The sequence below is a fragment of the Apium graveolens genome, chromosome 8 (genome assembly GCF_009905375.1).
Source record: "Apium graveolens cultivar Ventura chromosome 8, ASM990537v1, whole genome shotgun sequence".
In the NCBI taxonomy this organism is placed as follows: domain Eukaryota; kingdom Viridiplantae; phylum Streptophyta; class Magnoliopsida; order Apiales; family Apiaceae; genus Apium; species Apium graveolens.
Window position 1 is genome coordinate 264,729,730 of NC_133654.1, and position 17,005 is coordinate 264,746,734.

Here is a 17,005-nt window from a genome sequence, read left to right on the forward strand (position 1 = left end):
CTGCTATAAAACTCGGAACAGACACTTTTACTATAGGTCTAGTCCTTCGAGATCATCGAGGACATTTTGTGGCAGGTAAAACTATGTGTATCCGAATGGTGAGCACTGTCCTTGAAGCAGAAGCACTGGCCTTGCAGGAAGGAATAGTCTGGTTGTTTTCGATGACCCACCAAAAAGTATGCATTGAGTCTGATTCTCTCCTTTGTGTGCAAGCGATTAAAAATGCTCATGAGATTCATTTAGAAGTAGGTCACATTCTGGATTATTGTCGTGTGGCACTACTATCTAGACCAGGTTTTTCAGTAATGTTTGTTAAACGGCAGGCAAACAAGGCAGCCCATCTTATGGCTCGTTTACCTTGTTCGCTAGATTGTCCAAACATATTAACGTCTCCTCCAGAATTGTTGTTGGAGACTCTTTTGCTTGATGTTTCTTAATGAAATCCACTCATTTTCTTCAAAAAAAAAAGAGGTTGTCTATATTTATAAACTGAATGTACATGAATTTTTTTTACATAATCTCTATTTTTTATTTATATTATGTATTAATGATTTTTAGTTAAAGGTTCCATGTGGTCGGACAATCTTTTAAGGAAAATATAGAGATCCCAATTTTTTATACCAAAAAATTCCCCAATGTGTCATATGAATATTTGGTAACTTTCCTAATAATAATATAAGACCCTGTGCCTATAAATTAAAATCAGTCATGTGTCAGTCAAGTCATTTGGTAAATTTTTTGGGAAATTTTTTTTGATACCTAGCACTACTCATCTTTTAGTCAACTACATTTTAATGCATACTCACCTTCCCCACTAATTTAGCTTAACACTAAAAATGATCAATGTGGGCCACCTGTTTGTCACAATCTTTGCTGATTTATTGATATGAAACCAGAAAATGTAACAAGCAAGTTAAAGAAGAAAACAACTTAATATAGCATGATGAAAAAACCAACTTAACATAATATGACTAGCAGTGGTCGAGGTCTCGATTTCTTTTGAGAGAGGTAAAGAGTTCGGCAGTGTGCATAAAAAAAAAATTAAAGTATACAGTTGACATATATTCTGCTGCAATTTGATCAAGAGGCCTCAGAAACACTAGCCCATTTGCTCTTTTTCACTTTCAGTTTTAAAACAATCCCACTTTTCACAAACAAATTAACAAATTATTCCCACCATTTACTCCAAGTTATATATTTCTTAACAATCCATGCAACTTTTTGGTTAAATATACAATAAAAAATCTAGCCACATGCATAAACTTGCCATATAAATGTATGTTTGTGTTCTTGGAAAACACAGCTTCAATTCTTCTGTCAACTTGGTAATATTTACTGCTATTATATGAAGCTTAAGATGAGGTTTTTTATGGATTTTTTGTTGTTGATTTTAGTGGAATTTGTAGTGGTAAGATTAGTTAATGGTGAAATTCCAACAACTCTTGAAGGACCATTCAAGCCAGTTACTGTTCCATTGGATGATACCTTTAGAGGGCATGCTGTTGATTTGCCAGACACTGATAAAAGACTACAGAGGTCTGTTCATGGCTTTGAGCCTGAACAAATCTCTGTTTCCCTCTCCTCTACTTATGATTCTGTTTCGATTTCGTGGATCACTGGTAATGTTTGTGTATGTGTGTGCGCGTGTTAATTTGATTTTTTCGATTACCTTAAGATGTTTGATATTTGATTTTGGTTAATTCTGCAGGTGAGTTTCAGATTGGAGATAATATTAAGCCTTTGGATCCAAAAAGTGTAGCAAGTGTGGTCTATTATGGGAGGTTAAGTTATTTCTTGAATAAAGGAGCAAAGGGAAAGTCTCTCATTTACAATCAGCTTTATCCCTTTGAAGGCCTTAAGAACTACACTTCTGGTATTATTCACCATGTGAAGCTTACAGGTACGAGCATCTCCAACGTTGCTAGCTATTTCTCTTGTTTTCGCGTTATAACAATTAACAACTATAACGCTACGATATCGCTAGTCAAAATTTCGTGATCACATAACAAATATAATGTTAACTAAATTTCTGAAGAAAATTATATATAGCTGGTTTACTTGTTCTCTGCTAGATAAAATGCAATTCTATAATTTCCTATGTTACTTGGACTCTTAATTTTACCTTCAAGTACCCGTGTCGGATACTCGACACTTGGATATGGACGCTCGGACTCGGACATTTTTTTTAAGCCAAAAACATGTATATTTTACAAAATGTTGCCGAGTCCGATACTTGACACGTGTCGGTGTCGGACACTTCTAGCCAAGTCCGAGTAACATAGATAATTTCTAGCAACATGGTAAATTTGGATTTTTTTTAATTTTGCAGGGTTGAAACCGAAAACTAGATACTATTACCAGTGTGGGGATCCTGATATAGCAGCAATGAGCAAAGTGTTGAGTTTTGTGACCATGCCTGTATCTGGTCCAAGGAGTTATCCTAGTAGAATAGCAGTGATGGGGGACCTTGGCCTCACATATAATTCTACCTCTACAATTGACCATATGAAAAGCAACAATCCTGATCTTCTTCTCTTGGTTGGAGATGCATGTTATGCTAATCTGTATCTGACAAACGGAACAGGTTCTGATTGTTACTCGTGCTCGTTTGCTGATACTCCCATACACGAGACTTATCAGCCTCGATGGGATTACTGGGGAAGGTAATTAATATCGCGTTAGCCTTATAAGTGATTAACTGATTCTGTCATTCCAGTTCTATAATGTAATGCAATTATGTACTGGTTTCAGATATATGCAGCCTCTGATCTCGAAAGTTCCAATAATGGTTGTGGAAGGAAATCATGAGATAGAACTGCAGGCTGGAAATTTAACATTTGCAGCTTACAGTTCTCGATTTGCCTTCCCTTCTCACGAAAGCAAATCTGCATCTACAATGTATTATTCTTTCAATGCTGGTGGCATACACTTTCTAATGCTCGGATCATACGCTCCATACAATAAATCAGGTAAATTTATGATTTTCATATCCTCATTTCAGCTATGAGTTACCCTTAGGCCTGTACAATATAGTCTGCATAATCGATTTATTGTCATATTTCAGATGCTCAATACGAGTGGTTGATACGAGATCTAGCTCGAGTTGACAGAAAAGAAACTCCGTGGCTTATAGCAATGTGGCATGCACCCTGGTACAACACCTACAAGCCACATTACAGAGAAGCTGAGTGTATGAAGGTTGCAATGGAAGAGCTGCTATATAAATCTGGTGTTGACATTGTTTTCAATGGTCATGTAAGTTAATCAAATTTATTTTGATGTAGGAGTATTGATAATATTTTGTCGATATGCAAGTAATTGTGACTCTTGTACTCGTTGGATGAAGCGCAGGTTCATGCCTACGAGAGGTCTAACAGAGTATACAACTACACACTAGATCCCTGTGGTCCTGTTTATATAACAGTAGGTGATGGTGGCAACAGAGAGAAAATGGCAATCAAGCATGCCGATGAGCCTGGTCACTGTCCAGAGCCATCTAAAACACCAGATGAGTTTATGGGCGGATTTTGTGCATACAATTTCACATCAGGCCCTGCTGCTGGCAAATTCTGTTGGGATCGACAGCCTGAGTATAGTGCAATCAGAGAAAGTAGCTTCGGTCATGGTATCCTAGAGGTCAGTATCGTTCTTTTTCAGATAGTATTGCTCGATCTCTGGGGATACACGAGTACCAGACAGAAGTTATGAACAAATGTGAGTTGATTAATAGTGGATGTGTGACTGTTGTGCAGGTAAAGAATGAAACGTTTGCACTGTGGACATGGCATAGGAATCAAGACATGTATGAGAAAGCAGGTGATCAGATTTACATTGTAAGGCAACCTGATAGGTGCCCAGTTGAATAAGGTAACGAAGAACTGGACTATAAGCACGTATGGGTATGGGCACACACTAGACAAACCGAATTATAATTTGATGCACAAGGAGTTGAAGCAAACAGTGTCCATCATCATATTCACACACACAAATTTGCTTAGTTTTACAAGTCTGTCATTTATCAGATTGTGAAATGATATTTTTATTTGTATTATCAGAGGAATAAAAGATTTAAATTTTGCCGAAGTATAATTTTGAGAAATATTATCGACGTTTGATATCATGTTAAGTAACGGATAGGCCTATCTTCACCTATTTTGAGAAGTAACTTGTACTAGATAGATTGAAGGAATTGAACAGAGTGTGAGGCCTTAACATGGCTATCTAAAGCGGGTTTTTCTTGATCTAAATTTGTTTTTAACCACCAATAAATAAATTCCTAGCTGCAGAAGAGAAGAACCAACTTAGAAGTTTTTACAAAAGATGGCTTCAATTCTAACAAAATTGTACTAATCTAATCTCCATAGTATTACGATGATCGATCTAAGCGATCGTCTACTTGGGTTAAAAGACAAACAAGACAATAAGAGGGAAAGCAAGATGAATCAAGATTCTTGTAACTGATGACTCTGCTGAAGCCGATGAAGGTGGTGCATCAGGTAATGGAGCGCCTGGGTTCAATCCCGTAGTTCCAAAAGTCGGTGAAGTGCCAAGCGGTGGTGGTGGTGCGTTTATAAGGGGAACTGTGGTTGGTGTAGTTGCATCTATCCCTGGTGGAAGTGTCCCTCCAGCAGTGCTGCAATTTGAGGAATCGAATAAGTTGTTTTCAGAAAAAAAAGACAGACAGAATCTAATCTTCATAAAATATACACATAAATCATTGCTTTACTCATTAATCTTCAAGCTCATTATCTTCCAACTTTTACTTAAACTAATTAGATACTATATTTTTCACTTGCATAAGAGCATTAAACAATGTTATAACAACGACACTTTAAACATAGAAATTAGTTGTAATGATTACCGGAAGTGTTATGCTAGGAGTGGGAAACAAGTTCTGAAAGAAATTCTTTTGTTTAACAAATGCAAATCAACGTACAAATTGCAGTCTACATGCAGGAACAGCTTAAATTTCTTTAATTTATCTTTTAATTATTTTAAACTTCTCTAATGCATCTTTTACCTCCTTACACTACACTTCTGCATCTAACATCCTTTGTTTAAGAAAAAGGGCCAGAATAAGAATTACTGAATACTAATTGGCACATTCATTAGAGCATAACAGAACAGCTTAAGAGGCGAGAGTAAATAATTGGCATCTCTTGAAAGTGATCAATGTTCGGAACCATTTCAAAACTCATTTCTAAAAGTTGCATCCTCTCAACTAGACAAGGTTAACATTGCCCCAGTTGGACTCGTACTTTCTACGGTCGCATCACAAATCTCTTAATTCCGTAAAATGATCCAAATCTACCAACATATAATAGATGGGAGAATTACGCCACGTATTTCACTATTTCTAATCCACTCCAAGCTTATATTCTTCTAGTTCTGGTCCTGTGAGTATCAAACCACATTTCATGGCATAGACTACAGACCCAGGGGACTAAGGGACCACTAAACTGTTACTATATTCTTACTTTTGTGATTCCTCCTTGAGATAATTTGACTTGTATAACGTATCCATCATGGGGATGTAGCTCAGATGGTAGAGCGCTCGCTTAGCATGCGAGAGGTACGGGGATCGATACCCCGCATCTCCATTTTTTCCCATCCCACTTTTCCGCCACAATTTTTTTCTGGGCAAATAATGTGGATGCACATTCCTTTATGTATAAATCACTTTTCGAGCAAGAACATCATCTCAAATTTCTCACATTTCTTTAAGGGTTGTATCAATAACAAGGAAATTTCAAGCTTGCAAATTCTTTTCGGATTAGATCAACGAGGCTAAGCATTGTCCTTCACCGTTTTTATTTGTCAAATAATGTCGATGCACATTCCTTCACAAATAAAATCAGTTCTCAAGCAGGCAAACATAGAACATCTACTTCCTATATAGTATTGAAACCTTATAGTAAACTTATATGTATTTTCATTTTTTAGAAAACTCCGTAATTATGAATTACTCCATATATTCTATCTATTTATGACTATCGTCCATCAACCAGTGTTCTAAAAATCCTTGATTTGTGCAATTAATCCTCGAGTTTCTATTTATGACTATCAATCAATGTTATAAACAGGCAAACAGAGAACATCTACTACCTGTATAGTATTGAAACCTTATAGTAAACTTATATGTATTTTCATTTTTTAGAAAACTCCGTAATTATGAATTATTCCATATATTCTATCTATTTATGACTATCGTCCATCAACCAGTGTTCTAAAAATCCTTGATTTGTGCAATTAATCCTCGAGTTTCTATTTATGACTATCAATCGATGTTATAACATCCTCGGTTTTTCGCGGTTAATCCTGATTAATCCTTAGAACATAATTAACCGTTTCGATTTTTCAAATATATTTATATTTAACAATAAACTATGCATATATAGTACAACTTACCCTGTGTAAGTGTCACGGATAAACTAAAGCTAGCAATCTAGCTAGACTTGTCTGACTGCATAGTGATAAGTACAAGTCTGGTCTTTGGTCAAAGAAATAAAGTTGCCATCTGCCAACTGTACCTTGTCCACTAATCTTGACCCTTGGATTAAAAACAGATCAAACGGCTATAAATCACTGTGACAACCTCAAACACAGATGGACTCCACTCATGCATACACACTACTACCAATGTAAATCATACTTACACGTGGCATGCATCTGTAATAATAAAAGCACACTCTCTCAACTCTGATTCACCAACATTTACACGTGGCATCACATCAATTACAATGACACACTCAATTTTTCTTAGATTTATCTTGGTCAAGAATCAAGAAATTACAACTATTCACAACTTGTGTGTTTAGAATATAGTTGCATATGCCTATGTTCAACATGTACTATAATTAACAATACTTTTACGAGATGTCGAGGTTCGAATATTGTCAAATCGAGGATGAGTGCTAGTGTGTTTATTTAGAAAAGAAGAAAAAAAATAAACACAAAGAGGTACATGACAATGCAATGAATATATTAAGATAAAGAGGGACAATAAAGATAAAGTTGATACCTTGAAGAAGATGGATAAACACAAGATCCATAACCTGCAAAAAAAAAAAAACCAAACCAAGGTTATAAAAATTAGAAATCAATTCTAACTCAATTTAATTCCAGAGATTACACAGAATGAGTACTCGGAAAACTAATCAGATATACATGCATAGATTGCTAGAGGTCCGAAACATTTTATATTCTGATCAATGTTTCGGACCTCTAGCATATAAAAATATAAATTGATAAATGTCCGTAACATTTATCAATTTATATTTTTCGGTAACAAGTGAGAGGGAGGGGGAGGGAGAGAGGGAGGGAGGGGGAGGGAGGGAGGGAGGGGGAGGGAGAGGGAGAGAGAGAGAGAGATTTCAAGTGTGTTGTGTTATATGTGCTGTGTGTGTGTGAGAGAGAGAGAGAGAGCTAACTATCAATTATATATATATATATATATATATAGAGAGAGAGAGAGAGAGAGAGTAACTGGGATCAGTTTTGGCAACAGTAGCAGAAGCAGAGAAGTCACAAGAGCCAGGAGCCATAGCCTTCCTCTGAAAGAAACTATTAAAAGCATAAGAAGCATGAGCTTGAATGGTATTAGGCAAAAAACAGAGCCCAGAAGGTTGAATAGGAGTGCAATCAGCTCCAGAAGCACATGCATAATCTAGAGCCAGTTGCAATGTATCATCACTAGCATCACTTCTGGCAACACACCAGGTTCCTGTCAATGGTGCAGCCCTGGCTAGGTGAATGGTTAGTGAGACTAGCACTAAGAAGTGGAGTTGTGTAGCCATGTGGGCTATGTGAAAGTGTTTGATGAAATGGAGTTTTGTGGTTTTGTAGTGTTGGTAAAGCTAAGGAGATGTTTGATAATAGTAGTGTTTGTGTGTGTGGATTTGTAGTGCTTTTGGTTTCTTTTGTTTATGTTGTGCTGGTTCTTTTTCTTTATCTAATTGTGGGCTTTATCATCTTTTTCTTTCTTTTTATTCTACAGTGAGACAATGGTGCTGGGGCTGGTGCACATTATCGGTGGCCAAATCTAAATTTCGAAATAGTCGGAGCTAAAAAATTATACCGTTTATGCAAAATTAAAGAAGAATTAAATTTCGATTTTACTGAATTTCTCTTGAAGATTGAAATTTAAAATTACTTTTTTACTAGTATAAAAGATACGAACATATAAATAAATAACGACTCAAATTATTTACATCTTCTACATGAAACGAGAGAAATAATGGTGGCTGGTGCACATTATCGGTGGCTAAATCTAAATTTTAAAATAATCGGAGCTAAAAAATTATACTGTTTATGTAAAATTAAGAAAGGATTAAATTTTAATTTTACCGAATTTCTCTTGAAGATTGAAATTTAAAATTACCTCTTTACTAGTATAAAAGATACGGACATATAAATAACAACTCAAATTATTTACGGCCTTTACATGAAACGAGAGAAATAATGTTAATTATTGTAATATTATAGGTTTTGTTTTTATGAAATGCTAGAGCACCTGCGGTTATTTTACTGATAATGAGATGAAAATTCGAGTGCATATATATGTAATCATAAATTAAAACGTGACAAATATTATGTCACATCATTTTGAAAAAAAAATTGGGAACTAACACTATTTAACTACTTAAATTATTCTGAGCCCAGACTTATCTCTTGTCGTTCCAGATTCTGGTTTCGATTCTCGCTCACCCCAGAGATTTGTTACCACAGATACTCAATTGTAAGGCATATAAGCCAAATTAGTAAAAAAAAAACAAAGCAAATTTAACAAAATTACTTTTCTTCTTAAATATGAAGCACTTCAAGTCTAAATTTATTATTTGTCGACTGATCTAAATCTAACCGTCAATTTGACATAGACTGGCACGTTTAATTTCTGCCCTTGGTTCGAACCTTGTCAAGAACAATGCCGATCTGCGAATGTGTTTAACTAGCCACAAAAATAAGAAAAAAAAATACTAGAATCTTGTAGATAGCTAATACTTGAGCTATAATAGAGTATACAATATGGTGAAGATTTGAGAATTTACTGCTGCCACAAACACTGAGACTATCAAGTGGTGCAGTAGCAAACCACGGTATCGTATTTGTAGAAAAGATAGTAAACAGATTCCGGAGGGAAATGAAATGTGTGAAAGACTGAAGCCAAATCCGGTCAATATACCGGATTAGGCCATCAAACCTTTGTCTGCCAAAAAATAGCTCATATGAACTTTTAAACTCATTTTGCCTTAATATAGGTATACAACTTTCGTAACTTCTGTAACAAACTTCTCTGCTTCCCCCCATTTCCACTCCGCATGTGGTAGAGGTGCTCATTAGAATTTCTCAACTCTTTGAAAAGGAACAATAAATGAAATGTGAATCAACTCTCAAATTTCATCGTAGAACAAGATATAGGCGTCACACCGTAGAACTTCTTCAAAAGAAACCTGGTGAACATATGCATCACTGGCGTGGTACCATGCATAGTCACCACTACTTGCTTTCTCAGTTTCCACACCGTTCTTTATGCCTCCTCGTACATATGCCACATAGTGGCCTCCTCTTATCGTCCCCAAATGCTCAACCACACCAAGCAGTCGATAGATGCAGCTTCTTTTTTCTGTGCACCTGTAAATTTAATTCAGAAAGTTTAATATAAAACATCTCTGTTATGCAGATACAAAGACTGTGCATAAACTGCCACTTTAAGGCTTTATAAACATATGAACTAGTGGATTCAAGGTTGCGAATAAAGAAAAAGCGCACACAATGATGGATATGATAATCACTTATTGAGCACAAAATGAATAAATATCTGGTTGTTTACACATTTCCATCCATGCATCATAGAGATTAAGCTAATATATAGGACAGACTCATAATGCTGACATTGCTTCGAAATTGTTACATTAAATGTTCAAAAACCGTAATTCAACTTACAACAGTACTACCCATTATGATGTTATAATTACCTCTAATTACCTCAGCAACATATCCTTTGCTGGTAGTATCAGAGGTGTTTTTCGATGTTATCGAAAGAGTTGCTTTAGCGTAAATCGAGTAGGCTGAAAAGTATTAGGCATTGTTTGAGTCTCCACTCTACAGTGCCATAATTCTAACCTAATGACATAATTGATATCAAATAAAAAATTCAGGCTCTCTAAATCATTGTGCTATCAGACAACTCTCTTATTCAGCTTACTCATGATCTCTGAAAAAGTAATAACTTTTAGTATTACAGATCAGGTCCACACGGGAATTACACTAGCAGAGTCCGAGTAACTACTGCCTGGGTAGGGTGAATCACACATCATAAAAACAACCAGGAAGTGCAAGCTGTCAAGGATACTAGAGACTAGACAGAAAGTATTTGCCTCAAAAGTGTCAAACATTTTATTTCTGGTTGATGCAATGGGCAGTTAAAGCTGGTGGCCTACCCTGCCGAAGGACTACTATAATAACAATCAGTTCCTGTGGATCTGTGCCTAGTCATCAGAAATGCCGACACCGTCTTCCTCTGACCTGTGAGTTAGAATCAAATTCCTAATGTCCTAATGTCTGTACAAGACTTAATCAGTTCACTTAGAGGATAATAGGAAATTTTATCCAAAGCCTATGTTTCTCAGACACGATTCACATTCAAGTGTTGCACACTGTATTCCAGAATTTTAAGACACGGGTAAGGGGCCAAGGCATACAAACAAGTGCATTAAACAACAATCAGGTTTGTCCTGAACAATGAGAACAAGATCTATAAGAGGCCAGACAACTAAATTGCAGATTATATCCCAAAATGCACATGTCTCGACAGCCATCCAATAGCTAACTTCACACATCTCAGACTGGCATTTACACATAAATAAGTGAATCTTTCTTTGGACAGAAACATCTCCACATGATGACACTAAATACAAATATAACTTCGGTTTCAAAGTTTCTATTTTCTAATAACATTAATATTAAATCCAAGTAAACAAGTTGGTGAATTAATAAAAATTCTCTTCGGGCAACAGAGTAAGGAGTACACAATTCCTGTTATAATTTCATAAGAATCACTACACCTAAAACGGAGAGGTGTAATAAAGGTATTGTTATTGAAATATAAAAACCAATGTAGTGTGTGGAGGGAAGATAATATCATGCACATTTTGATTTAACCCGAAACCCAACCACAATGTGAAGGTTGTGCTTTTCTAGGGACCTATACTTATTAGCTTCTAAATAGAACCGGGTACCTAGGTTTATTTCTTAATTTTTTTTCTGTCAGGATTGTGCTTTTCCAGAGACCTTTACTTATTAGCTTCTAAATGGAACCACTTTCCCAGGGGTTTTTTCTTAATTATTTTCTTGGAACAGAAAAGGAAGAGGTGTGCCACACTGCACCTTTGCTTTGCACATAAGGTTAAATAAGAGTCCTATATTATTATTTAGTAATAAAGCACTTATCAAATTATATTATACACTTAGAAGTCAAGTGAAAAACAAATTCACACCTGGGATGCATGTATGGTCTTAGATCAACCATATCACCAAAATCTACATGACCTTGCAATTTACTAATGCGACCACGAGCATCCTGGCTGAACCTCTTCAGATGAATGGTTAAGATGGGAGGGGCCCTGTCAATCAGAATCCTTTTTGTTGCATCTCTCTTCACCTTAATACTTTCCGCATCCACCTCTTCATCCTCACTACCTGATTCTTGTTCCCCAGACGGGGAATTATGTTTACTTTCTTGAGCATTATTAGTGTCACATCCAGCACCGCCAGATTCATTAATATTGCAAGAGTCATTTGAATTCTCCCCATTGATTGTGAGCTTCTGAAATGAAACACCAATCTCATATTTTTCTTCTTCCAACAGGGGCTCTACTGGAAGATGATCATCAGGTTTCTGATTACTTTCACTTGTGTGGCTCAAATCACCATTAATACTTCCATTGCTTGAAACCAACGTTTCATTAAGATGATCAGGTACATCACTTTTGCTATTTCCATTACTGAGGCTAATGCTGCCGATAGGAAGAGATTCATGATTTCCAGAACCTAAAACAGGATCCTTAACTCTGTCCACACCTCCATTCAGTGAAACGTTTGATTTTGATTTATTAGCCTTCATTAATCTCCTTTGTTCTAGCAGAATTTTGGAACAATTTTCACATTGCCATGCATGTTCATCTTCAAAAAGTAGCTCTGGCTTTGTAAAATAAGACATGCACTTCTCCACCGATACTGGAGCATCAGTATTATCAATCTCATCTAGATCAGATCCACTGCTATTTCCAAAAATAGTACCAGTTCCTACAGCTTCATTTCTGTTTAAAGGCATCATAACGGGACCTTCAACAACTTCAGGTTCATTAAATAGATCTCCAAACACGCCGAAGTCCATGGCATCTTGTTCATAACCAACAGGTGACGGTACGACTTCAGCTACACTGTTTGATGCGCCTTCAGTAGTAAATATCTCGTCTTTGTAGGGAAGTAACAATACATCTGAACTTTGAACCTGCAAAAGGGGCTCATCTTCCCATGAATTTACTCTATATAACATTTTACTGCTGGAATCGTAAGGCACAACCAGGTCACTAGATTCTGAGCCATGATTTTGAATTTCACAATTTAGAGTAGCATCCTTGATGACAAAATCTTGCGTTGCAGATATGTCATTTCTTTGAGAATACGTATGAGGATCGTTGGATACACCATCTGGTTCAAGGTAATCCATCGACGTCATCGACGTCATCGACGTACAGTTTTCCGCAGAAGGTTCTGTTTGTTCCATACAAGGTAAAGCATCCTGCTTACTAGATTCCATAAGTGCTGAACTACCAGCATTTTGCAGTAATACAGTATTCTCAGAAGCATCCTCATTACCAGCATCCATAATCTCGTCTTCTGCAGCCAATTCAAAGTCACTGAATACTACATCTGGCTCAAGGTAATCCAGCCATGATGTATCTTCATCTGTAGGTACAGTTTTCTCCACAACATTGTCGGGCAACAAATTATTAGATTCTTGCTTCGCAGGATTATTCTCTAAAACTGAAACATTCTCATTACTGGCAACAATTTCGCCTGTAGATTCTGATGTAGAAACAACTAAGGGAGGCCTTATGTCCTCCACACTGAGTGCCGTACCCACCATTTGGGAAGAATTCTGGTCACCGTTTATTAAGTCACTCCGCATATGCACTATATCCGCACTTCTGTTAACCTTTGAACGTATCCTTTGACTACGTTTTGGGGGAAGCTTTTTTTTGGGTGGAGTAACTGGTTTAGCCTTTTTGGATGGAGGTTTTTTACTTGGTATAGGAAGTGAGAGATCTAAAAACGGCTCATGAACTACTGAGGAGTGCGAACATTTCATACAAGTAACAGTACTACAAAGCATTCCCCCAAATATAGCATCTACAAAAGTAGAAGCAACATTTGGAGACGTCTCGTCCTCCTCTAGAGATTTGGTTCGCTTTCTCCAACTTGACTCTTCAGTACATAACCCATCCAGCAAACAACGAAGTAACTCATGACTATCATGTTGCTGAAATCCCCTAAATTGAGGAGCCTTTACACAAACACATCCAAGAAAGGCTTTAGGAGAAATTACATTCCTCACTCCAGTGCCGGAATATGCTTCAACAAAAAGCTTCTTGAGAGAAACTGTAAGTGGCCCGATTGACTCCTCCATTTGTAAGAAATAATCACGCAATTTCTGCATGGAAAGAAGATTTTGCAAAACCGAGTTAAAGAAACAAGTGTTTCCTAAATTAGTTAATCCTCTGGCCTTATAGCCACCTCCAGCATCTAAAATACTGAATGAAGCATTTTCCGTCTTCATATCACTTAAAACACTCCCACTCCCGAACCATACATCTTCAACATCAGCAGATGCTCCTTCAGATGGTCGTACCTTCATCAATTTCACAATGTCAACCAGAACATCTTTTGGGTGACCATTCTCTTCTGAGTGTTCAACCGGAATCAACGTACTACAGGGAAAGCACCACCGAAGTTGAGGTTTTTTAAATTGAATTGCCAAATGATGCCTGTTTTGTCTGGCATGACGAACTGCGTGACTTTGAGGCGTTGTTGGGAATCCGATCCCTCCACATGAAAAATGGCCACATTCCAAGCACATCCATATAGCCTTTCCCGCTGAATTTGAATCCCCCGACCCACCTCCTTTTTTCTTTCCTTGTTTACCTTTTCCCTTACCTGCTCGCCTGTCATAGGATTCTTCTCTACAATCTTCACATTTTAAAGGACCCGGCGACCCTAGTTTAAGGGACACTTTAACCTGGTTAAAACCCTTGTCAAAGTGAGGACATAACCGCCTTTCTTCCGCAGCTGGCACTATAGCGTCTGTAGCCTTAAGGCCAACAGTCTCATTTGCAGGAGCAGATTCTTCAGAAGCAGTGGCTAATTTAGCAACTCGCTTCTCCTTGTTAACAGCCCTAGCAGCCTTCTTCTTGACCTTCTTTCCCATTAATCCCTGATACTAATCCTGTAATTAACATTAAAAAAAACAACATTGAAGAAACACAAAAATTAAAGCAATGTTTACAATACAGAAGCAAAAATAAAAGGAGTACAAAAAGGATCCAAAGCCTTTTAACCTTAGCCGTAAGATTGTAAGAACCATCACAACCATTCAATCAAAAAGTATATTAACATAAATTAAAAGATACATTAACACTTGTAAAAGCAAAAAAGGTAATCTGGCTAGTGGCAAGACTACTTCCCGACCTCCCATATGCCCAAACGTCATGAAATGGAATCTTTACTCTCCCCTCCCAGCATACTTATAAATCTAATGCATTAGAAGAAAACACATAACACACGCAGCATAGTACACTCGAGCTCAAGCTTAGAACAGTTCTCAAGCTAAGACCAGCTGTTTTGCAGTTTCGCTCAAGCTGAGAACAGTTCTCAAGGTAAGACCAGCTGTTTCGCACTTCCAAAAATTCGCAAGACAATCTGCACCGAAACTGCAGAACAGTCATTCTCACGCTAAAACTACATAGGCACCATTTGTGCACACATAATCTGAACTTGTCTACAAAAACCTACAACTAGAGAACCCGTATTAATTGAAATTTGCCCTAAAACTATATAAAGATATAAACTGAACTAGTCCAACTACAAAAACCTACAACTAGAGCACCCATATCTATCTAACTTTGTCGAAAAACTATATGCAGTTATAATCTGAGCATCTGAGCTACTCCAACTACACGAAAACTGCAAACAACTAAAAAACCCAAATTTATCGAACTTCCAAACCAAATCTATCAACACAAAAACAAAAATCATTCCAACACAAAAAACCAATCAGCTGCCTATACATACAATACACACAACTATAAAAATCACAATCAGCAAACTATAAATTACACACAAAACTATCAAAAGAACACATACCATACAAAAATGAATCAAAAAGAAAGATACCCAGATGGGCTAATACACATACAAAAATCAAATAATCAAGAAAACAGAGATTTACCAAAACCCAAATCAAGAACCGGGTCAAGACCCGATTTTTAACATGACCCGGAAAATAAATTAGGATCTGAAGCAAACCCAACAAAGCTGTGGGCTTGTGTTGTGTGTATTTTACTCAATTATTATATTTGTATTTGTATGTATAGGTGTATGTATAATAATTAAGTGAAGTGGGGAAAGAGGGTTTATCTGAGGAAGAGGGGTTGAATTGTAATAAGAACACCCTTTGGGCCTGGTGGTACTTGGTGCAAGTATAGACCAGTATTTTTTTACAAATGTTGTTGTGCTTTGCTTGCCCTGTTCAACCTTTTTTTTGCAATTTTATGGTTAGGTAAAAATGGAATGAGTTATTTTTTCCCATAGATTATTATTTCTAATTTATTTTTTTGACAAATAATGAAATTTTATTAAAACTCCAAATCACTTCTCAGTACATTCTGAATCTCAACAGGAATAGAACTCTTATCGAAAACTCGATCTGGAAAAAAACATGACAGACGAGCTAATTCGTGCGCCGCCATATTAGCAGATCGTTTAACAAAAAATAGTGACATTGTATTTGACTCCACCAACATATTCCGACATGATTGAATAACCTGCCCGAGAGGAGACACCATTCGCGTCTTACTTCGAATGGCGTGAATAGCAGTCAGACAATCTGAATCCACCACCACCTTATTACAGCCCTTGCTTTTAATCCAACTGAGTGCTTCTTTAATCGCCAAAACTTCAGCCATAATAGACGACACCATACCTGGAAGATACTGAGTTCGCGCTTGAAGAAGATCCCCATGATCATCCCATTGCAATCAAAGCCAAACCTGAAGCATTATCTCAGAGAAAATTGTTACATCTGTCGAGATCTTCATATATTCAATCTGTGGTGCAACCCAAAGCTCCTTCCCGTCACCTTCAACAAGATTAGGATAACGTGATGATTGTTTATTCTTTTGGGCTATATTTCATTGTAGAATAAACTGCCTAACTTTTGCTATAATAACATTCAGATGAGTATAATTCTTGTCCCAGACAAAATCATTTCTAACTTTCCATAACGACCAACAAACTGAAGCCACTTCTGCTCTTTTCTCGTTGTCACAGACCTCTAGAACTCTCTGCCACCATCGGAAAAAACTATAATTCCCGTTTGCAGTGACGTGAGGTAATAGTTGTTGCCAACATTGAGCTGCCAAAGTACAATGACAAAAAATAAGCTCCACTGTTTCATCACCATTTCTGCATACTTGACAAACTAAGCTGACAGGTACGTATTTCTGCATTAACATCATCATTGTAGGCAAACAATTCGACAAAACTCTCCACATGAAATTTAAGATCTTTGGAGGTGCTTTTACTCTCCACGTCTTTCTCCACGTACTATTATGATCATCATGTCTACATAAATTCTTTTGTTATTGAAGAAGTCTACAGACACTTGAACAGAGTAATGCCCTGACACTTCTTTTCCCCGGTACAATTCATCATCCTCGCCCGTCTT

General features: G+C 36.9%; 3 protein-coding genes and 1 non-coding gene across 5 annotated transcripts; 2 read left to right on the forward strand and 2 right to left on the reverse strand.

Moving 5' to 3' along the window:
- Nucleotides 1–1,037: 1,037 nt before the first annotated feature.
- On the forward strand, nt 1,038–4,095 carry LOC141678746 (purple acid phosphatase 15-like). Its single transcript, XM_074485117.1, has 7 exons — nt 1,038–1,619; nt 1,709–1,900; nt 2,330–2,663; nt 2,752–2,969; nt 3,065–3,255; nt 3,352–3,636; nt 3,753–4,095. The coding sequence occupies exons 1-7, from the start codon at nt 1,346–1,348 to the stop codon at nt 3,864–3,866; spliced, it is 1,608 nt and encodes a 535-aa protein (XP_074341218.1). The 5' UTR covers nt 1,038–1,345; the 3' UTR covers nt 3,867–4,095.
- Nucleotides 4,096–4,279: 184 nt separating this feature from the next.
- LOC141678747 (PLASMODESMATA CALLOSE-BINDING PROTEIN 2) lies at nt 4,280–7,962 on the reverse strand. The gene is made up of 3 exons (XM_074485118.1): nt 7,487–7,962; nt 7,022–7,055; nt 4,280–4,633 (listed from the first exon to the last, which is right to left on the reverse strand). The coding sequence occupies exons 1-3, from the start codon at nt 7,794–7,796 to the stop codon at nt 4,402–4,404; spliced, it is 576 nt and encodes a 191-aa protein (XP_074341219.1). The 5' UTR covers nt 7,797–7,962; the 3' UTR covers nt 4,280–4,401.
- Nucleotides 5,528–5,600, forward strand: TRNAA-AGC (transfer RNA alanine (anticodon AGC)). Its single transcript has one exon. It is a non-coding gene; the product is annotated as a tRNA-Ala (tRNA).
- An 847-nt stretch (nt 7,963–8,809) lies between the features above and the next one.
- Nucleotides 8,810–15,762, reverse strand: LOC141680987 (ubiquitin carboxyl-terminal hydrolase 2-like). 2 transcript variants are annotated; one of them, XM_074487054.1, is made up of 3 exons: nt 15,509–15,762; nt 11,496–14,506; nt 8,810–9,630 (listed from the first exon to the last, which is right to left on the reverse strand). In XM_074487054.1, exons 2-3 carry the CDS (start codon nt 14,486–14,488, stop codon nt 9,390–9,392), a joined length of 3,234 nt encoding a protein of 1,077 aa, XP_074343155.1. In that variant the 5' UTR covers nt 14,489–14,506; nt 15,509–15,762; the 3' UTR covers nt 8,810–9,389. The 2 variants fall into 2 exon arrangements, with proteins under 2 accessions (XP_074343155.1, XP_074343156.1); XM_074487055.1 differs by lacking the exon at nt 15,509–15,762 and adding an exon at nt 14,749–14,990.
- Between the last annotated feature and the right edge of the window lie 1,243 nt (nt 15,763–17,005).

Excerpts from the sequence above, each read along its gene's own strand:
- LOC141678747 (XM_074485118.1), bottom strand. The coding sequence starts at position 7,796 with ATGGCTACACAACTCCACTTCTTAGTGCTAGTCTCACTAACCATTCAC. Across the intron at positions 7,056-7,486 it reads TGTTGCCAAAACTGATCCCA|GTTATGGATCTTGTGTTTAT; the intron begins GTTACTCTCTCT and ends TTTTTTTTGCAG. Across the intron at positions 4,634-7,021 it reads GTTTATCCATCTTCTTCAAG|CACTGCTGGAGGGACACTTC; the intron begins GTATCAACTTTA and ends CTCAAATTGCAG.
- LOC141678746 (XM_074485117.1), top strand. The coding sequence starts at position 1,346 with ATGAAGCTTAAGATGAGGTTTTTTATGGATTTTTTGTTGTTGATTTTA. Across the intron at positions 3,256-3,351 it reads ACATTGTTTTCAATGGTCAT|GTTCATGCCTACGAGAGGTC; the intron begins GTAAGTTAATCA and ends GATGAAGCGCAG. Across the intron at positions 3,637-3,752 it reads TCGGTCATGGTATCCTAGAG|GTAAAGAATGAAACGTTTGC; the intron begins GTCAGTATCGTT and ends ACTGTTGTGCAG.
- LOC141680987 (XM_074487054.1), bottom strand. The coding sequence starts at position 14,488 with ATGGGAAAGAAGGTCAAGAAGAAGGCTGCTAGGGCTGTTAACAAGGAG. Across the intron at positions 9,631-11,495 it reads AGACCATACATGCATCCCAG|GTGCACAGAAAAAAGAAGCT; the intron begins GTGTGAATTTGT and ends TTAAATTTACAG.